Source organism: Aotus nancymaae, unplaced genomic scaffold (genome assembly GCF_030222135.1).
Source record: "Aotus nancymaae isolate 86718 unplaced genomic scaffold, 86718_ANA_hifiasm-v0.15.2.pri h1tg000072l, whole genome shotgun sequence".
In the NCBI taxonomy this organism is placed as follows: Eukaryota; Metazoa; Chordata; class Mammalia; order Primates; family Aotidae; genus Aotus; species Aotus nancymaae.
The window spans coordinates 889,287-909,531 of NW_026988487.1; the positions used below are offsets into that span (position 1 = coordinate 889,287).

At 38.4% G+C, this 20,245-nt stretch overlaps 1 protein-coding gene across 2 annotated transcripts in view; it reads left to right on the forward strand.

Moving 5' to 3' along the window:
- NPEPPS (aminopeptidase puromycin sensitive) overlaps positions 1-20,245 on the forward strand; it is a 101,551-nt gene that overhangs the window by 55,509 nt on the left and 25,797 nt on the right. For both annotated transcript variants that reach the window (XM_012451894.2, XM_064367479.1), the window contains exons 5-13: positions 2,713-2,820; positions 5,835-6,035; positions 6,482-6,578; positions 6,693-6,726; positions 7,584-7,698; positions 11,020-11,184; positions 13,071-13,175; positions 13,607-13,667; positions 18,508-18,617. In XM_012451894.2, the coding sequence (XP_012307317.1) occupies positions 2,713-2,820; positions 5,835-6,035; positions 6,482-6,578; positions 6,693-6,726; positions 7,584-7,698; positions 11,020-11,184; positions 13,071-13,175; positions 13,607-13,667; positions 18,508-18,617 (996 nt within the window). The remainder of the gene's footprint in view (positions 1-2,712; positions 2,821-5,834; positions 6,036-6,481; positions 6,579-6,692; positions 6,727-7,583; positions 7,699-11,019; positions 11,185-13,070; positions 13,176-13,606; positions 13,668-18,507; positions 18,618-20,245) is intronic.

Sequence of the window (20,245 nt, forward strand, 5' to 3'; positions counted from 1 at the left end):
ACCTGAATTGCCTGTATACTGTGTAACTTTATTGATTAAAATCGCTTTCTTAGTATTTGACATCTGTGGCTTTTCCCATAGCATTAGCATTATTAGCTGTTTTCTAGCATTCCTTTCCTTCTTTGACATCTTTTGTTTATCTTACTGTAGTATCTGTGCTGTCTTTGATTTTTTTCTTTTTTCTTCATATGTATATAAATATATATACATTGTGTGTGTGTGTGTGTGTGTGTGTGTGTATTTGCTGTCCTATGTAGGCCAGGATGATTTTTATTAAGTATTTACAAGTTATATAAATTGTTTTGAATCTGCTAGTTGTACTTTTAAGTGTTAAATCTAATTAATTTTATTTCTATAAATTTCAATATGGATAATGAACCAATTCATGATATCCATTCTTATGTTTCTGCCCATATCCCTATATTGTTTGCTTGTTTGGGATAACCTGAAATTTTTTTATCCAGTTTACTTCTAATTTGTTTTACCTGATGTATCTTCTCTTTCAATAATTTTGTTACCTTCTGTTTATAATAATATTTGCCACAGATATTTAGGTTTAATTCTGTGTTTGAATGATTCCAATGCCTGTCTGTACCCCCTTTGAACATGCCATCCTGGAATGGTTGGCTGATGTATGTCTCTAAACAGCTTTTTTAGGAGAAGGTATGTGGTTAATATAATTCCTGGGTCTTTGCATATCTGAAAAATCTTTCATTCGCCTTTATACATGACCAGATTTACTGGGTATATAGATTTGTTGATGAGAAAAAGAAAAAACAGCAACTTTTGACATCCAGAAGTTGTCTGGCACTCATAGCTAGCCCCTGTTATTTTCCTATTAGACATAATATTACAGAATAGCAACTTTAGACAAGGCTACTCTGAGACCATAATAAAGTGAGACAAAACACGAGCATTCATAATTTTGTCTAGGCACAGATAAAAGCAAGATCACTATGCTACCCACAAAATATCAAACATCTCCATCTCTCAGTTAAAATGAATGACTACTGCTTCTTTACCAATTACAGTTTTAGACTTGCTCTAGTCTGGCCTCCGTATAGATAAGATTTATTGCAATACCTCCTCAAAGAATTGCCTCGTAGGACTTCTTGCAGCACTCAATCTAGAGTGAATCCCTGTTTACTTAGACCCTCTTTGAAATCATCCAACCAAATCCCAAATCGTATATAGTGGGCTTTTTCTTACATTCTTACTGAGACACCAGTGATTCCCTATTTTGTGTGTTTTCTCTTGCTATGAGTAATAGGCCCAACTTGTTCAATTGTAAGAGTAGTACAATTGGCTTCCAAAAGTCTGAATATTGTTCCAAAATCTTTTACATCTCACTTTTTCAAGAGGAGGGGTCACAGACTAAAATGTTTCTTCTTCCTTTGTAGGTAAGATGTTGTTTTATTTTGCTTTATTTTCTTCCTGCTTGCCTGTTAAATTGTATCTTGATCTTGAAAATTAAACTTTTTTTTTAACCAGTTGTTCACTTTTCATTGATTTTTGCATGGTACTTGATGAACTCTATTGATTTTTAGATTCAGATCTTATTTCAGTGTGTAAGAGTTTTTCTGTTATATCTTCACTGTGATATCTGTTCCATTCCCTTCTCAGTTAATACTGAGTTTAGCTTTAGTATGTCTTGCAAATGTACCTTTAACTTCTTTCATCACTTTGTCATTTAGAAATTTTAAAACTTAAATCTTGTTATCTATGTCATTAATTTCCTCTAGTATAAATTCATTTCTCTACTGTTGCTGCTTCTAATTTAAATGCTCTTGTACTGCAATTTCTTTCCTTATACTCTCCTTTCTTTTCAGATGTCTTATTTATTCATTGATAGAATTTATGACTTATTTAATGTTTTTGAGAATGTAGTCAGCCATCTAACATTTTTTCCTTGGAGAAACCCTTTTCCATAAGCTTCTTCTACCCCTTTGGGTTTTGTTGTTTCTTTTCATGATACAGAATCTTGTCATTGGTTCCATTTTTATTTACTAAATAAATGGAACATTCTGTTTACTAAAGTTTCCTTCTCTTATGACTGATACCCTGCAGAACCGCTAAGTTTTATTTTGCTTTCATAATAAGTTTGATCTTTTTAAATTTTTAATGAAAGAATGAGGACTCTTAGGTAGGTCAGGTGGCGACAGTTTTATGTGTAGCATATGGAAATGCCATTAAATGAATGACCTGTTTTGAATTCAGAGCCTCTGTCTTTATTCCCATTGCTGCCATTCCAGATAAAGAACAAAGCACATCAAATATTAAGAATACTTTTATTTTTAATTTAAAAATAAAAACCAGAGAGGCAACTTACCATGTTTTCCCAACTTTGAATTCTTATAGCATATTCTTTACTGCTCTGTGCTCTGTGTTGTGTTAACATCATTGATGAAGTCATTTGCATTAAATTCAAAATGTTAAAATGTTTTATTAGAAACAAAAATATAGTTACAAATAATTATAATATATTGTTAAAATCCATAGCAGACCCAGTTCCTGGATAATTGCTGGAATGGCAGTGGTAGCAAGTGTTGTATTTTCTTTCTAGTTAATGCCTAGCTTGTTGCCTGGCACTGAAGAGAAAGTAAATATTTCAACAAGGGAATGAATGAATGACAGAGAGAAATGCTGACTGCTTTATGAAATAACTTGTTAGGTTAATTCTAAGGTATTTATATTTCATATTCTTTTCTTAAGGCTACTGATGCCCGGAGGGCTTTTCCTTGCTGGGATGAGCCTGCTATCAAAGCAACTTTTGATATCTCATTGGTTGTTCCTAAAGACAGAGTAGCTTTATCAAACATGGTATGTATGTGTTTATAAGTCTATCTAAATTTTTAATAGGCTTTAGCAGATTTAGTTTGCTGACTAGATGGGATAACATGAAACCACCTACCACAGTGCTTGGTATATTATAGGAACATCATATTAGTTTTCTTTATTTTCAGTAAGCCCTCTTTTTCTTTCTTTCTTTCTTTTTTTTTTTTCTTGTAGAGTTGGGGTCTCACTGTGTTGCCCAGGCTGGTCTCAAACTCCTGGGCTCAAGCTGTCTTCCTGCCTCAGCCTCCCAAAGTGCTGGGATTATAGGCATGAGCCACTATGCCCAGCCAAGACCTCTTTTTCTTGATAGCCTGATTTTTGGAGGATTTTCCTCCTTGCCATATTCCTTGTTAAATTTATTTATAAGATTATCCAGTTCTTTTAATTTAGAGAGGTAAATAAGTAACATAAGTGACAAGTTTAATAGATTTATAGTACCTAAAAGAAAAAGGTTTTGGACTAGATGTGGTGGCTTACACCTGTCATCCCAGCACTTTGGGAAGCCAAGGTGAGCAGGTCACTTGAGGTCAGGAGTTGAAGACCAGCCTGGCCAACATGGTGAGAACCCATCTTTACTAAAAATACAAAAATTATCTGAGTGTGGTAGTGCAGACCTGTAGTCCCAGCTACTTGGGAGGCTGAGGTGAGAGGACCACTTGAACCCAGGAAGTAGAAGTTGTAGTGAGCCAAGAACACACCACTGTGTTCCAGCCTGAGTGACAGAGCCAGACCCTATCTCCAAAAAAAAAAAAAAAGATAAAAAGAAAAAGGTCTTGACTTATTAAATGTTAAAAGAATGCCAGGCACAGTGACTCTTGCCTGTAATCTCAGTGCTTTGGGAGGACAAGGCAAGTGGATTGCTTGAGGCTGGGAGTTTGAGACCAGCTTGGGCAACGTGGTGAGACCTCATTTCTATAAGAATTTAAAACTAAGCCGGGCACAGTGGCTCACGCCTGTAATCCCAGCACTTTGGGAGGCCGAGGTGGGTGGATCATGAGGTCAAGAGATCGAGACCATCCTGGTCAATATGGTGAAACCCCGTCTCTATTACAAATACAAAAAATTAGCTGGGCACGGTGGCGCATTCCTGTAATCCCAGCTACTGAGGAGGCTGAGGCAGGAGAATTACCTGAACCCAGGAGGCAGAGGTTGCGGTGAGCCGAGATCACGCCATTGCACTCCAGCCTGGGTAACAAGAGCGAAACTCCGTCTCAAAAAAAAAAAAAAAAAGGAATTTAAAACTTAAAAATTAGCTGTCTGTGTAGTGGCATCCAAAAATAAATTAAGGAAAAAAAAAAACCCAGGTATAGTGGCACTTGCCTGTAATCCTAGCTACTTAGGAGGCTAATGTGGGAGGATCTTTCAAATTTAGGAGTTCAAGGGTGCAGTGAGCCATGATTGTGCCCCTATATTCCAGCCTGGGTGACAGAGCAAGACCCCACCTCTTAAAAAAAATAGGCCAGGCATGGTGGCTCATGCCTATAATCCAGCACTTTGGGAGGCTGAGGCAGGTGGGTTATTTGAGGCTAGGAGTTCGAGACCAGCCTGGCCAACATAGTAAAACACCATCTCTACTAACTTAAAAACTAGTGATATATGGTGGCAGGCACCTGTAATCCCAGCTACTTAGGAGGGTGAGGGCAGGAGAATTGCTTGAACTTGGGAGATGGAGGCTGCAGTGAGCCGAGATTGCACCACTGCACTCCGGCCTGGGTGACCGAGTGAGACTCTTTCTCACACACACACACACAAAGTTACAACAGAGCAAGACCCTGTCTCTATTTTTTTAAAAAAAATTTAAAAATTCAAAAGATACAGCAGCATAATGAAGTATAGTTAGGTTTCTGTCTGTTTGTATTCTTGGAATGTGTTCTCTTCACCAGTGTTATTGATCTCATTCATAAACAGAGTAAGCATTCCCCACTTGAAGTGTATTGTCTAGGACTGTCTTGCGTGGGGACCTTGGAAAAACCTACTGCACCTGAAAATAACTGGCTTTTGCCTACTTGTTGGTGGAGAGAATCCCGTATATAGAATGTCATTCTCTTTTCACATATTGTTAGAGAGGAGGCTAATATATTAAACTGAAATATTCATTCACACTTTAGCGTTAGTGAATTTATCAGTCCGTTCTTGAATAAGTCTTCCTTAGAAGGAGGAATAGAGAGAGCTTGAGGAAACAGCTTGAATAGGAAAAAGAGGGAGAGCACCAAAATTAGGGACTCTAAAGGTAAAGTTGAAATTTCTTCACAAATAAGATTAGAGCCAACTTTGGTAGAGAAAGCCCTAGACCTAGAAGTTTGTACCCTTTGAAATGGAAGATTCTACAATTATATTTTATTTTTATTAATAGTCATTTTCTTCTAAACTTACATCAGTTGAAAAGTATAAGCCTTTACTTAAATCATCCCAATGCCTGGCTTATAATAAGTATTCAAGAAAAGTCCATTTCTCTTTTCTCTCACAGGTCCTTGGTAGTTCTAACACTTCAGCCTCCAACTTCTTTTTTTTTTTTGAGATGGAGTCTCACTCTGTCGCCAGGCCATAGTGCAGTGGCGCGATCTCGGCTCACTGCAGCCGGCACCTCCTGGGTTCAAGCAATTCTCCTGCCTTAGCCTCCCAAGTAGCTGGAACTACAGGCATGTGCCACCACGTCAGGCTAATTTTTGTATTTTTAGTAGACATGGGGTTTACCATGTTGGCCAAGATGGTCTCAATCTCTTGACCTTGTGATCCTCCCACCTCGGCCTCCCAAAGCGCTAGGATTACAGGCATAGCCACTGTGCCCAGCCCTCCAACTTCTTAGTATGAGTGTTTTATTTATCAGACCACTTTCCTTCTTAAAGACAGCATAAAAGCACTGGATGAATTGTGGCAGAGACATAAGCCATGCTAGAAAGGGGGAAAGAGATGCAATAAGGCCTACAGTTTTTGGCTGGTATTTGCTCCACAGTATTAATGTAAACCTATTTAAATTTTTCTTTTTTTTTCCCTTAAAGAATGTAATTGACCGGAAACCATACCCTGATGATGAAAATTTAGTGGAAGTGAAGTTTGCCCGCACACCTGTTATGTCTACATATCTGGTGGCATTTGTTGTGGGTGAATATGACTTTGTAGAAACAAGGTCAAAAGACGGTGTGTGTGTCCGTGTTTACACTCCTGTTGGCAAAGCAGAGCAAGGAAAATTTGCGTTAGAGGTAAATGTACTTGAAGAGGATTGTTCCAACAGTCCATAACTCCAGGTTGGGGAATTTACATTTCTGATCAATTATTAGTACAGTTATTTATAATTTAATCTGAAAGTTGTGCTACTTGGTTATTTTTAATAGAATTTTGGAAATGCCAATCTTGGTGCTTTGTTATTTTACAAAATAGTAATTAAGAGAATGTAAGAGTGGAATTTCTCTAGGGAATGGGTGGGAAAATACGTAATTATATATTTACATATCAAGTTACAAATGGATTAAAGTTTGGCCATTGTATTCAAAGTCTGGAGCTAAGGCAGTCTTTGGAGGTAGGGCTCCCCGGTATTCATTTCTAGTAATTTACGATACATTGGCTTGCAACAGGATTCCTTTATGGGTTTCAATATGAGTTATAATAAAATATTTATTAGATGGTTATTTTGTTTATACTTTTATAGGTTGCTGCTAAAACCTTGCCTTTTTATAAGGACTACTTCAATGTTCCTTATCCTCTACCTAAAATTGATCTCATTGCTATTGCAGACTTTGCAGCTGGTAAAGTAAATTTCATTTTATTGCTGAATTGTAATAACTTTTTAAAATTTTGTGACTTTTGGTGAAAGAGTATGTATATATATATCAATAAATGTTTATATTTATTTTATGAAGGTGCCATGGAGAACTGGGGCCTTGTTACTTATAGGTATGTTAATGATGTATTACCCTGCCTTAACTTTTCAATCACTGATTTCATAAGGGTCTCCCTCCTAATCACAGTTGAGTAGCTTCTGCTTTATGATCTGGTGTAAATTTTTCTACCTTCCCCCACTTCAACACAAATTTCAAGAATGCAGATGGACACCCCTCCCTTTGGTGCTACTATCTGAGGGTGTAAGATTTTAAAGTGAGCATCTGGCATTAGTAGCATTTTTAAATATATTCTTGGCTCAGTTTCTTATTGCAGTGCCTTTCTTTCCTCCCAGTAGTTTCATAGCTATTTATCCAGCTTGAAGAACCATCCCTGATTTCATATCTTCTAGCCAAGTTTTTACATGTCTGTCACCACAACATAAACATGTGAGTTGTATAACTTTCAAAAGCAGAGTCTGTTTGTAAACAAGTTTTTGCCTTCCACTTTCAATTGCCTTCTTAAATGAGCTAAGTTTTAGACAGCCAGCTCAATGTTGTTTTTGGGACTGTGGAATGCGTCTTCCTCCACCACTCCCCTCATTTAATGGAAGGACTTCCTTTTCTCTCCATCTAGCACAGTAATCCCTAATCCCTTAGACAGTGTTTTCCCAGAATTTCAGACAGCTAATCCTATCAACAAACTGATAATGAAACTTGTGTTACATTTTTGATATTCTGTTGTGTGAATTCTATTGGGGTAGTCTTTAATCTTTTTCTATCCATATTAGGAAATGTTTTCCTAATATCTCTTGTTTTCCTAATATCTCTAAAGCCTAACTTGACCATCTCATTTACTGTCTGAATCTCGCCAACTTATGCGTGCCCACTTTTATTGTTTACATTTATTTTTTTTTCTTTTTTTAAACACAGGGAGACTGCATTGCTTATTGATCCAAAAAATTCCTGTTCTTCATCACGCCAGTGGGTTGCTCTGGTTGTGGGACATGAACTCGCCCATCAATGGTTTGGAAATCTTGTTACTATGGTATTTAATATTTTTAAGTGCTCAAATATATTTATCTTCATCCAACTGAACATTACTTTGGCTACATAGTATTTCAAGTTTGGCTGCAACACTGTGCCAAAAAACAATTGAACGATAGAAAGGTTTTATTTTAAAAGGTCCACTTTGAAAGGGCTCATCAGAATTTCTGCATTGAACAAGAGCATATGGACGGTCTTTATTCAACAGACACTTCCTAAACTGTTCTAGAATCTGTCTGTAAATGGGAAAGGTCAAGATACTAATTTGGGTGAGAGAAAAAGATTCCTCTTAGGTATAGATGAATGAATCATGCAGTGAGATTCCAGGCTAACTGTAGTTTCTCGAGTCTTATTGTTAATCTAATTCACATCTGAAAGTAACCTGATGAATAACAAACTGATCTTTAATTAGAGAGAAATGTTTTTAGAAGTCAATTTTTTCATTACCTAAATGTTAAGTTGAAATTTAATGAAATAAAAGTAAACAAACTGCAGAGTAACTACAGAATAAAGTTGTATTAAGATCCGAACTGTTCCCTTGAAATTCTTATAATGTTTGCAGTAAATGATCTCTGTCCTTTAGTCCTGACTTTTCACTGTTACTCTAAATAAATACTATTTATGAATGCCAACTACGTTAGAGCTTAGGAGCACAGCATTTAATAAGTGAACTAGAAGTACCTCTTCAGTTAAAGAACTGGATATTTTGGAGCCACCTAGATTCCCTGACAGCATTTTAGGCTGCGAAAGAGCAGAATCTAATTTGAGTGTAGATTGAATCCATACGTCATAGAAATAAGAATGTAAGACATTTAGCAACTATTACGTTTCTGAGAGAGTTTCTACAGAAAGTCAACCCTTGAAAATAAATCCTTTCCTTTTGTTTTAGATGTTTAAAATTTTACATGTGAAAAAAAATTCTTTGAAATATAATTTCATGTGGAACTATGTGTTGGTGCCTGTATTCAAATATGTGAAGAAATAGCCTTTTTCTTCTAATGAAGCGAGTTTGCTACTTTGTACCAAATAATGTTTTTGCTTGGCTTCGAGAGAACTTTATGATTTTATTTTGAAACTACCAGAAATAAATTTTAGTAGGGGAAATGTATACATTCTTTTTTTTTTTTTTTTTTTTTTTTTGAGACGGAGTTTCGCTCTTGATACCCAGGCTGGAGTGCAATGGCGCGATCTCGGCTCACCGCAACCTCCGCCTCCTGGGTTCAGGCAATTCTCCTGCCTCAGCCTCCTGAGTAGCTGGGATTACAGGCACGCGCCACCGTGCCCAGCTAATTTTTTTTGTATTAGTAGAGACGGGGTTTCACCATGTTGACCAGGATGGTCTCGATATCTTGACCTCGTGATCCACCCGCCTCGGCCTCCCAAAGTGCTGGGATTACAGGCTTGAGCCACCGCGCCCGGCCACATTCTTACTGTTTTTAAACAACTTTTTACTGGGTTTGTGTAACTATTCTAGTTATTAAAAATGAAATTCCAAGGGCTTAGGGATAGGTTGGAAAATAAATTTCATTTTATACCTGTTGATCTTAGGAAGCTACTAGGCAAATAGCCACTTATTACTTAATATCAATTTTTTTTTTTTTTTTTTAAAGACAGAGTCTCACTCTGTCACTTAAGCTGGAGTGCAGTAGCACAATCATGGCTCATTACAGTCTTGACCTCTGGGCTCAAGCGATCCTTCTGTGTTTGCCTCCTGAGTAGCTGGGATTACAGGTGTGTGGATGTATGGCACCATGCTCAATTAATTTTTGCACTTTTTGTAGGGACAACGTTTTGCTGTGTTGCCTAGCTGGTCTCAAACTCCTGGGCTCAAGCAATCCTCCCATCTCAGCTTCCCAAAGTGCTGGGATTACACCTGCCAGGTGTAATGAGCTATCACACCTGCCTTTTTTGCGGGGGCCTGGTTGGGAGTGGGGAACAGGATCTCCCTTTGTCACACAGGATGGAGTGCAGTGGCACAATCATGGTTCACTAGAGCCTCATCTTCCTGGGCTTACGTAATCCTCTTGCCTTAGCCTCCCAACAGGTGTATGTCACCATGACCAGCTAATTTTTTTTACTTCTTAATTTTTTTAGAGATGGTCTCGTAGTGTGTTGCCTAGGCTCGTCTCAAACTCCTGGGCTCAAGTGATCCTCCTGCCTTGACCTCCCAGAGTACTGGGATTATAGGAGTAAGCCATTGTGCCTGGCCTACTTTCTTTTACTAATAGGCTTAATCAACTTTAATAAAATTTAGATTAAGATCTTTAAAAAAATTTTTTTTAAATTGATTTTGTCTGTCACTCATATTTTTTGTCCATTCCATTTACTACACATTCTTATTTAACAGGTGATAATTTTATATTCCATAAGTGCTTAAACACCATTCATTTATGAACTACAACATTTCTGTTTAATTTCACATAATTTTTATATAAGCAGCACTGTTTTTCAGTTTCTCTTGAACATTGAACTCATTAGTCAGTGGTTTTCCCCAGTCATTTCCATTTTTCTTTATTTGGCTCTGATAGTTTTCTGTTTTGTTTTTTTTTTTTCAGAGATAATCCTTTCTAAATTCTACATGATATTTTCTATACTTAGGACTGGGTGCAAGTGGCTCATGCATGTAATCCCAGCACTTTGGCAGGCTGAGGCAGGAGAATCGCTTGAGCCCAGGAGTTCAAGGCTGCAATGAGCTATGATGGTGCCACTGCCACTCCAGCCTCGGCAACAGAATGAGACCCTGTCTGGGTTTTGAGGGGAAGTTATTTATAATGTTTTGAAAATATTCTTTGGCCAGGCATGGTGGCTCACACCTGTAATCTCAGCACTCTGGGAGGCTAAAGCAGGCAGATAGCTTGAGGTCAGGAGTTCAATACCAGCCTGGCCAACTTGCAAAACCCTGTCTCCACTAAAAATACAAAAATTAGCTGGGCATAGTGACACACCTGTAATCCCAGCTACTAAGGAATACTCCAACCTGGTGACAGAGTGATACTTTGTCTCAAAAAAAAAAAAGGAAAAGAATAGAAAATGACCCTTAGATAAAATTCTAATATCACCAGTTGGCCTTTCTTAACATCTCTTTTAGTCTTCTCTCTCTTTTTTGTTTTTGCTTTTGTTTTTTGTTTGTTTTTTTAGAAATGCTGAATGTATGATAGTCTTCTCTCTTTTTCAGAAATGTGAGTTCTTTACCAAATGTTTTGAACTGAATTTTAGTTCATTAAATTGTGAGTTTTGGAGTATAGTGGAAGGGACATGTGAGTTTCTTAGATTAGTAGAATGACAATCATTTCATTTAAGTATTTTCATCTTTTGTTTTTAGGAATGGTGGACTCATCTTTGGTTAAATGAAGGTTTTGCATCTTGGATTGAATATCTGTGTGTAGACCACTGCTTCCCAGAGTATGATATCTGGACTCAGTTTGTTTCTGCCGATTACACCCGTGCGCAGGAGCTTGATGCCTTAGATAACAGCCATCCTATTGAAGTGAGCCGTACTTTCCAACCATTAGCCTGTGACTGCTCTCATTTACAATGAAATACGTAATTTGTTATATAGATACTTTGGATTTTGAACAGAAGAAAAAAGAGCATAGGCTATTCTACTAGTTCATATTTCCAGTCTTGAAAAGCGAATAAGTCTAAGTTCTATTTTTTTTTTTTTTTTTTTGAGATGGAGACTTGCTCTGTCACCCAGGCTGGAGTGCAATGGCGTGATCTCGGCTCACTGCAACCTGCGCCTCCCAGGTTCAAGAGATTTTACTGCCTCAGCCTACCAAGTAGCTGGGATTACAGGCGCCCACCACCATGCCCGGCTAATTTTCATATATTTAGTAGAGACGGGGTTTCATCATGTTATCCAGGCTGATCTCAAACTCCTAACCTCGTGATCCACCTGCCTTGGCCTCCCAAAGTGCTGCTGGGATTACAGTCCTGAGCTACTTTGCCTGGCCAACATTTCTTTTTAAGGTAGGCAATATTAAAAAAAAAATTGGTCTGGCCAGGTGTGGTGGCTCATGTCTGCAATCCCAGCACTTTGGGAGGCCAAGGCAGGCGGATCACCTGAGGTCAGGAGTTCGAGACCAGCCTGACCAACATGGAGAAACCCCGTCTCTACTAAAAATACACAAATAGCCAGATGAGGTGGCACATGCATATAATCCCAGCTACTTGGGAGGCTGAGGCAGAAGAATCACTTGAACCTGGGAGGTGGAGGTTGCAGTGAGCCAAGATCGTGCTATTGCACTCCAGCCTGGACAACAATAGCAAAACTCTGTCTCAAAAAAAAAAAATAAAACAAAATTGGTCTTTGTAGAACAGGGCTTATGTAGCCATACACATTCATTAAATAAACTTCTATTTAATACTATGGAAGAGGGCCAGCACGGTGGCTCACAGTTTGGGAGGCCAAGATGGGAGGATCGCTTGAGGAATTGTTTGACTAGCTTGGTCAGCATAGCAAGAACTCATTTCTATTAAAAAGAAAAAAAGTTACAGTATGGGAGAAATCATACCTGTTAGGTAACACTATGGTTCCATTGTTTATGTCAAGGAAAATTTTGGACCTGTTATTTTATTGTCAGTGTCTGCTTTGTGAATACTTTAATTCTATTAACTTAGCCTATCCTTACCTCAGTTTATATATATAAATTCTGCATCTAAAGAACTAGAGTTGGCCGGGCACAGTGGCTTAAGCCTGTAATCCTAGCACTTTGGGAGGCCAAGACAGGTGGATCACCTGAGGTCAAGAGTTCAGGACCAGCCTGACCAACATGGAGAAACCCTGTATCTACTAAAAAATACAAAATTAGCCAGGCATGGTGGCACATGCCTGTAATCCCAGCTACTTGGGAGGCTGAGGCAGGAGAATCACTTGAACCTGGGAGGCGGAGGTTGCAGTGAGCTGAGATTATGCCATTGCACTCCAGCCTGGGCAACAAGAGCAAAACTCTGTCTCAAAAAAAAAAAAAAAAATACCTAGAGTTATAATCCTACTTCAATATATTTAATTTAATTAGGGTCCCATATAATTTTAAGTCATTACAATTAGTGCAAGAAATCTAATGTTCTACACCTCCATGTCTTCCTTATCCCTCCCCTACAACTCCACCAAGAATAAACAGAACCATAGTGACTTCTCTCCCAGCAAAACAAAGGACTGGAACCCAGACTCTAAGGGATGACGGCAATCATTTTCTATTCAATTTTATTATTATTAGTTACATTTTTTTGAGGATCGTCATTATACATTATGAGTGAGTTAAAGGCAAAAAAAATATAAGTTAGAAGGGTTTTCCTAGAAAGCGTTTTATGTAATTCAGTATTACAGGCTATCTGCTTCCTGTCATAACCCTGAATCACACTGTCTGCCAGGTCAGTGTGGGCCATCCATCTGAGGTTGATGAGATATTTGATGCTATATCATATAGCAAAGGTGCATCTGTCATCCGAATGCTGCATGACTACATTGGGGATAAGGTAAAAAAAACAATTTAAAAGTATTTCATTCTTCTATGGTGAAATCATAGAGTTTTGCATGAAAAAAAGTCTCACTTTATTTGGATTAAATTCCCAAATAGTTTCTGGCTTGTCTTCATTTCTTTTTTAATGACCAAAAAGAATGAGAATTCGATTTATTTGAAGTTGATTACTATGGTCTATTAGATGAATGATGTGCAAGTATGTTAGCGAGTGGGATTGGAGGGCTGGCATAAAACTCAAGAGCAAGAGTAGAAGGCATAGAGTACACATTATTAAATAAAAGGCAGTAGGCAACAGTGGAATATATGTATTTCAGCATATCTGATAGTTGAGTATTTGAGTAAATTTGTTTTTGATTACTAATATGCAAATATACTATAAATTCTGAGATCTGACTTACCTGGATTTTAAAAATTGTGTTTTCTCAGGACTTTAAGAAAGGAATGAACATGTATTTAACCAAGTTCCAACAAAAGAATGCTGCCACAGGTAATCTTTAGTAGCTTGAGATAGAAATGGAGAGAAAGTATTATCACTCTATCCAGGCTGGACATTTTATTTTTGTTCTGAATACTTAACTCAAGGTCAGGATTCATGTAATAAATGGAAATAAGTTAGCCTTGTTTGAAGCCATGTTCAGGTTGACTATCTCTAATCTCAAATTTGAAATGCTCCAGAATCTGAAACTTGTTGAGTGCCAACGTGATGGTCAAAGGAAATGCTCATTGGAACATTTCAGATTTTGGCTATTCCAATTATAGATGCTCAGCTAGTAAATATAATGGAAATGTTCCAAAATCTAAAAAAAATATGAAATTCAAAACACTTACGGTCCCAAGCATTTCGGATAAGGGATACTCAATCTGTAATAAATCATTGGGTCAACATGAATCAGGACTCATTATGCCTTTGGTCATCCTCCAGCATTCTGCTTTCCATTACTCAGTACTTTGATATTTTGCCAATATAAAGAGTCTGGGCCAAGTCTGGTGCCTCATGCCTCTAATCCCAGCACTTCAGGAGGCCAAGATGGGAGGATTGATTGAGCCCAGGAGTTCGAGACTAGCCTGGGCAACATAGTGAAACCCTGTTTCTACAAAAAATACAAAAAAAAAGTAGCCGGGTGTGGTAGCACGTGCCTGTGGTCCCAGTTACTCAGGCTGAAGTGGGGAGGGTCACTTGAGCCCAGGAATTTGAGGTTACAGTGAGCAATCATGGCACCACTGCACTCTAGCCTGGGCAACAGAGCAAGACCTTGTCTCTGAAAAAAGAAAAGGGAGTACAGTCATTTGTTGCTTAACAACAGGGATATGTTCTGAGGAATATGTTTGAGTCAATTTCATCAGTATATGAACATCATAGAATGTACGTACATAAACCTACAGTATGTCCTAGGCTGTATACACCTAGTGTATATGGTATATACCCTGTTGCTCCTAGGCTACAAAATACCTGTACAGCATGTTACTGTACTGAATACCATAGGCAGTTGTAACACAATGGTATTTGTATATCTAAACATTTCTAAATATAGAAAAGGTACAGTAAAAATATGGTATAAAAGATGCTCCAGCAGCTGGCTGATACGCCTATAATCCCAGCACTTTGGGAGGCTGAGGCAGGTGGATTGCTTGAGTCCAGGAGTTTGAGACCAACCTGGGGACCATGCCAAAACCTCATCTCTACAAAAAGTACAAAAATTAGCTGAGTGTGATGGCATATGCCTGTAGGCCCAGCTACTTGGGAGACCGAGGTAGCAGAATCACTTGAGCCTGGGAGGTCAAGGCTGCAGTGAGCTGTGATTGGGCTGCTGCACTCCAGCCTGGGCAACAGCAAAACCCTGTCTCAAAAGAAAATAAGATGCAACACCTGTATAAGGCATTTACCATGGATGGAGCTTACAGAACTGGAAGTTGTTCTAGGTGGGTCAATGAGTGGTTACTAAATACGAATGCCTAAGACATTACTGTACACTACCATAGATGTCATAAATACTGTACACTTAGGCTACACTAAATTTATAAAAATAATTTTAATAATAATCTTAGCTTACTATAACATTTTTAATTTTTTTAACTTTCTGATTCTTTTCGATAATTTTTTTTTTTTTTTTGAGTTGGTGTTTTGCTCTTGTTGCCGAGCCTGGAGTATAATGGCACCATCTTGGCTCACCGCAACCTCCATCTCCCAGGTTTGAGAGATTCTCCTGCCTCAGCCTCCGGAGTAGCTGGGATTACAGGCATGCACCACCATACCTGGCTAATTTTGTATTTTTAGTAGGGACAGGGTTTCTCCATGTTGGTCAGGCTGGTCTCAAACTCCCAATCTCAGGTGATCCGCCAGTTCAGCCTCCTAAAGTGCTGAGATTACAGGTGTGAGCCGCTGTGCCCAGCCAGTTCTTTTAGATTCTTAACACAGCTTAAAACACCAGCACATTGTACAGCTATAAAAGATATTTTCTTTCTAAAAAAGCTTATTCTATCAGCTTTTTTCTATTTTTGAAATTTTTTATTTTTAACTTTGTAAACTTTTTCTTAAAAACGAAGACACACCTAGCAATTTGGGAGGCTGAGGTGGGTGGATCACTTGAGGCCAGGAGTTTTGAGACCAGCCTGGCCAACACGGTGAAACCCTATCTCTACTAAAAATACAAAAATTAGCTTTTTTTTTTGAGATGAAGTTTCACTCTTGTTGCCTAGGCTCCTGTAATCCCAGCTACTCAGGGGGCTGAGGCAGGAGAACGGCTTGAACCCAGGAGATGGAGATTGCAGTAAGCTGAGATCATGCTACTCCACTGCAGTCTGGGCAGCAGAGCAAGACTCCATCTCAAAAAAAATTAAAACCACAAATGAAGACAAAAACATACACATTAGCCTAGGGTTATGCAGGGTCAGGATCATCAATAATACCACTGTCTTCCGGCTCCACATCTTGTCCCACCGGGAATTCTTCCGGGACGGTATCACCCAGGGTTCTTACCTCCTATGATAACAGTGCCTTCTGGAATATCTCCTGAGGTACTTGCCTGAGGCTGTTTTACAGTTTTTCTAAGTAGGAGGATAATCTAAAATAATGACAAAAAGTATAATATAATAGATATATAAACCAGAAACATGGTCATTTATCAAGTATTATGTACTGTACATAATTGTATGTGCTAGACTTTCATATGACTGGAAGCACAGTAGGTTCGTTTACATTAGGATTGCCACAAACACGTGGATAATATATTGTGCTACAACATTATGACAGCTATGATGTCACTAGGTGATAGGAATTTTTCAGCTTCATTATAATCTAATAAGATCACTGTTGAATATGCAGTCCTTCATTGACCAAAACATCATTATGCAGCAAATGACTATATCTAATTGTGTATTAGATTAAAATACAGATTTTAAAATAAAATTAAGATACAGATTAAAAATACTTGTGGTACTACATTGCCTTCATGATACAGTCTGGACATCTTTGTAAACTGTACAGTCTTGAACAATTCAGCCTTATCTCATGTTACTCCCAGTCATGTACCCTCTGTTTTTCAGCTTATTGAATATATTGCTGTTATTGCTATTTTCTATCTTATACTTTCTCTTTTTGAGATGAAGTTTCACTCTTGTTGCCCAGGCTTGAGTGCAGTGGCGCAATCTTGGCTCACTGCAACCTTTGCCTCTTAGGTTCATGTGATTCTCCTGCCTCAGCCTCCTTTGCAGTTAGGATTATAGGTGCCCACCACTACACCTGGCTAATTTTTGGTATGTTTTAGTAGAGACAGGGTTTCACCCGCCTCGGCCTTTCAAAGAACGTCGATTACAGGTATGAGCCACTGCGCCGGGCCGGAATGCCCTTTTCTCCCTTGTCTGTCTAATGAACAACTCATCTTCAAGATGCAGACCAAAGTCACCTCTTGTGAAGCTTTTATTTACTTTAGATGTCCACCATTTTAGTACGTATCACATTATATTGCAGTTTTGTTTTCCTTACCACCAGTGATGTTGACCAGAAGAGTTTTGCTTCAGTATTGTATCATCAGCATTGAATATTTTTAAGCAGGTTAATTGCATGGGTATAACAGTCTTAAGTTTGTCAGTGATTGTTTAGTAGTGATCTTGAACATGTTTCAATTTCTTTTTTCCTCCTTGTTTGAATTCATCTGTTTATCTTTTATTATAATTTGTAATTTTTCTTATAAATTAGAATGATTAAGTATATCTTAGAATAAAAGACCAGATTTGGCCAGGTGTGGTGACACACCTGTAATCTCAGCACCGTGGGAGGCTGAGGCAGGTGGATTGCTTGAGCCCAGGATTTTGAGACCAGCCTGGGCAACATGGTGAAACCCAATCTCTACAAAAACTCTAAAAAATGATGGGCCGGGTGTGGTGGCTCAGGCCTATAATCTCAGCACTATGGGAGGCTGAGCCAGGTGGATCACCTGAGGTCAGGAATTCAAGACTAACCTGGTCAACATGGTGAAACCAGGTCTCTATTAAAAATACAAAAATTGCCAGGTGCGGTGGCTCACGCCTATAATCCCAGCACTTTGGGAGGCCAAGGCGGGTGGATCACGAGGTCAAGAGATTGAGACCATCCTGGTCAACAAGGTGAAATCCCATCTCTACTAAAAATACAAAAATTAGCTGGGCCTGGTGGCGCACGCCTGTAGTCCCAGCTACTCAGGAGGCTGAGGTAGGAGAATTGCTTGAACTCAGGAGGCAAAGGTTGCGGTGAGCCAAGATCACGCCATTGCACTCCAGCCTGGGTAACAAGAGCGAAACTCCATCTCAAAAATAAATAAATAAATAAATAAAATACAAAAATTAGCTGGGTTTGGTGGCACATACCTGTAATCCCAGCTACTTGGGCAGCTGGGGCAGGAGAACTGCTTGAACCTGGGAGGCGGAGGTTGCAGTGAGCTGAGATCATGCTGCTGCACTCCAGCCTGAGCAACAGAGCAAGACTCTGTCTCAAAAAAAACCAGCCAGGCATTGTGGTGTGCACCTGTAGTCCCAGCTACTCAGGAAGCTAAGGTGAGAGGATCACCTGAGTCTGGAGGTTGAGGCTGCAGTGAGCCATGATTATGCCACTGCACTCTAGCCTGGGGGATGGAGTAAGACCCAATCTAAAAATATACCAGTTTTTATGATAGAATTTACTTAGTTGTGGAAGAGGGGTGGCAAGGGGAATGTTAATTTGGCCCACTGTTTGTTTCCTGAACCTGAAAGAACCAAAGAAGTAGTCAGCAATGTGTTGTCAAAAGTTAAATAAAATTTCTGCTTTAAGAAAATAAAAATATAAACATTTTAGATTATCATTGTTTATCTTCTAGAGGATCTCTGGGAAAGTTTAGAAAATGCTAGTGGTAAACCTATAGCAGCTGTGATGAATACCTGGACCAAACAAATGGGATTTCCCCTCATTTATGTGGAAGCTGAACAGGTAAACATATAAAGTCTTTCCATTTGTCTGATACTGTATTAAATGAAATTCATTACAATATTATCGTTTGCTTTTCTATACTTTAAGTTTTCTTGTGACATTTAACCAGCCCTGTTACTGTTTTCTCAGTAATTTTATCCCCTGCATCATTAAAATTATCCATACTTAAGACAGAAAACAAAATGTTTATGTGCTTGTCTTGTCTCCGGGGAAAATACTATACATTTTTGATATAATTCTAAAAACACCAAATATTGTTTATTGTAGAAATACAAGGTTGGTTTAACATTTTTCTAAAAATCAGGCCAGGCGCGGTGGCTCACGCCTGTAATCCTAGCACTTTGGGAGGCCAAGGTGAGCAGGTCACTTGAGGTCGGGAGTTTGAGACCAGCCTGGCCAATGTGGTGAACCCTATCTCTACTAAAAATACAAAAATTAGCTGGGCATGGTGGCACACGCCTATAATCTCAGCTACTCGGGAAGCTTAGGCAGGAGAATTGCTTGAACCGAGAAGCAGAAGTTGTAGTCAGCCAAGATCGTGCCACTCCACTCCAGCCTGGGCAACAGAGGGAGACTTGTCTCAAAAAAACAAAACCAAACAAAACAATGCATTGATTTATAATTACTACATTAACAGAATCAGATGCAAATATTGAATAATTACTGATTAGATGTAGAAAAAACATTTGGTAAAATTTCATACCCACTTACGATATCATTGTGTAAAATTGGTTTTTAATGTTGATTGGATGGGAATATGATTTTAATTAGAATTGCAATTCATTAATTGAACTGTTATCTGAATTCAGAGAGGAGTACTTCAGTATGGGTTATACTCCAAAAGGACTGAGAATTACACATCATCCTATAATGCCTACCAAAAAGTGATCTTAACTGAGTTTTATTAAATTGTTCTCTTTAATTTTCTTGCCATGGTTTTGTGAGCTGCATGGGGAATTAATTCCTGTTCATTTTTAGGGAAGTGAATTCATAGTACCTTTTTATTACATGTTTTTTCTTGTGGTCCTACATTGTCCACAAAGCTAAGTGGTTTTTTTTTGTTGTTTTGTTTTTGTTTTTGTTTTGTTTTTTTAATTGAGACGAGGTCTCACTGTATTGCCCAGCCTGGACTGGAACTCCTGGGCTCAAGTGATCCTCCCACCTCTGCCTCCCAAAAGTGCTGGGATTACAGGTGTGAGCCACCTCGCGCCCAGCCAAAGCTAAGTATGTTTTACAAATAATTAATTTCTCAGTGTGGCAATCTAAGTTATAAATTTGCTTTTCTGCACTTAAAGTATTCTAGGTGACATTTAAACCAATTCTTGCACTCTCAAAGTGCTCCCAAATTTACATGGAACATTTTAATATGTAAGCTTGCAAATTACCCTTTCAAAGCCAAATCTTAACTTTAAACCTGATTGGATTTTACAATAAAGTGTGCACATTGGAGGACCTCTTTTGGTTGCCCGAACTTGGAAAGGCAATTTAGGGATATAATTGATCATGTTTGGTGAAAAAAAAAAACCTGTAAGTTTAGTGAACTACCATTGTGACCATTCTGTTTCTTTGCAGTCTTTTTTCTGCACTTTGGACTAGTCTATCATAGGAGATGACTAATTGAATTTGAT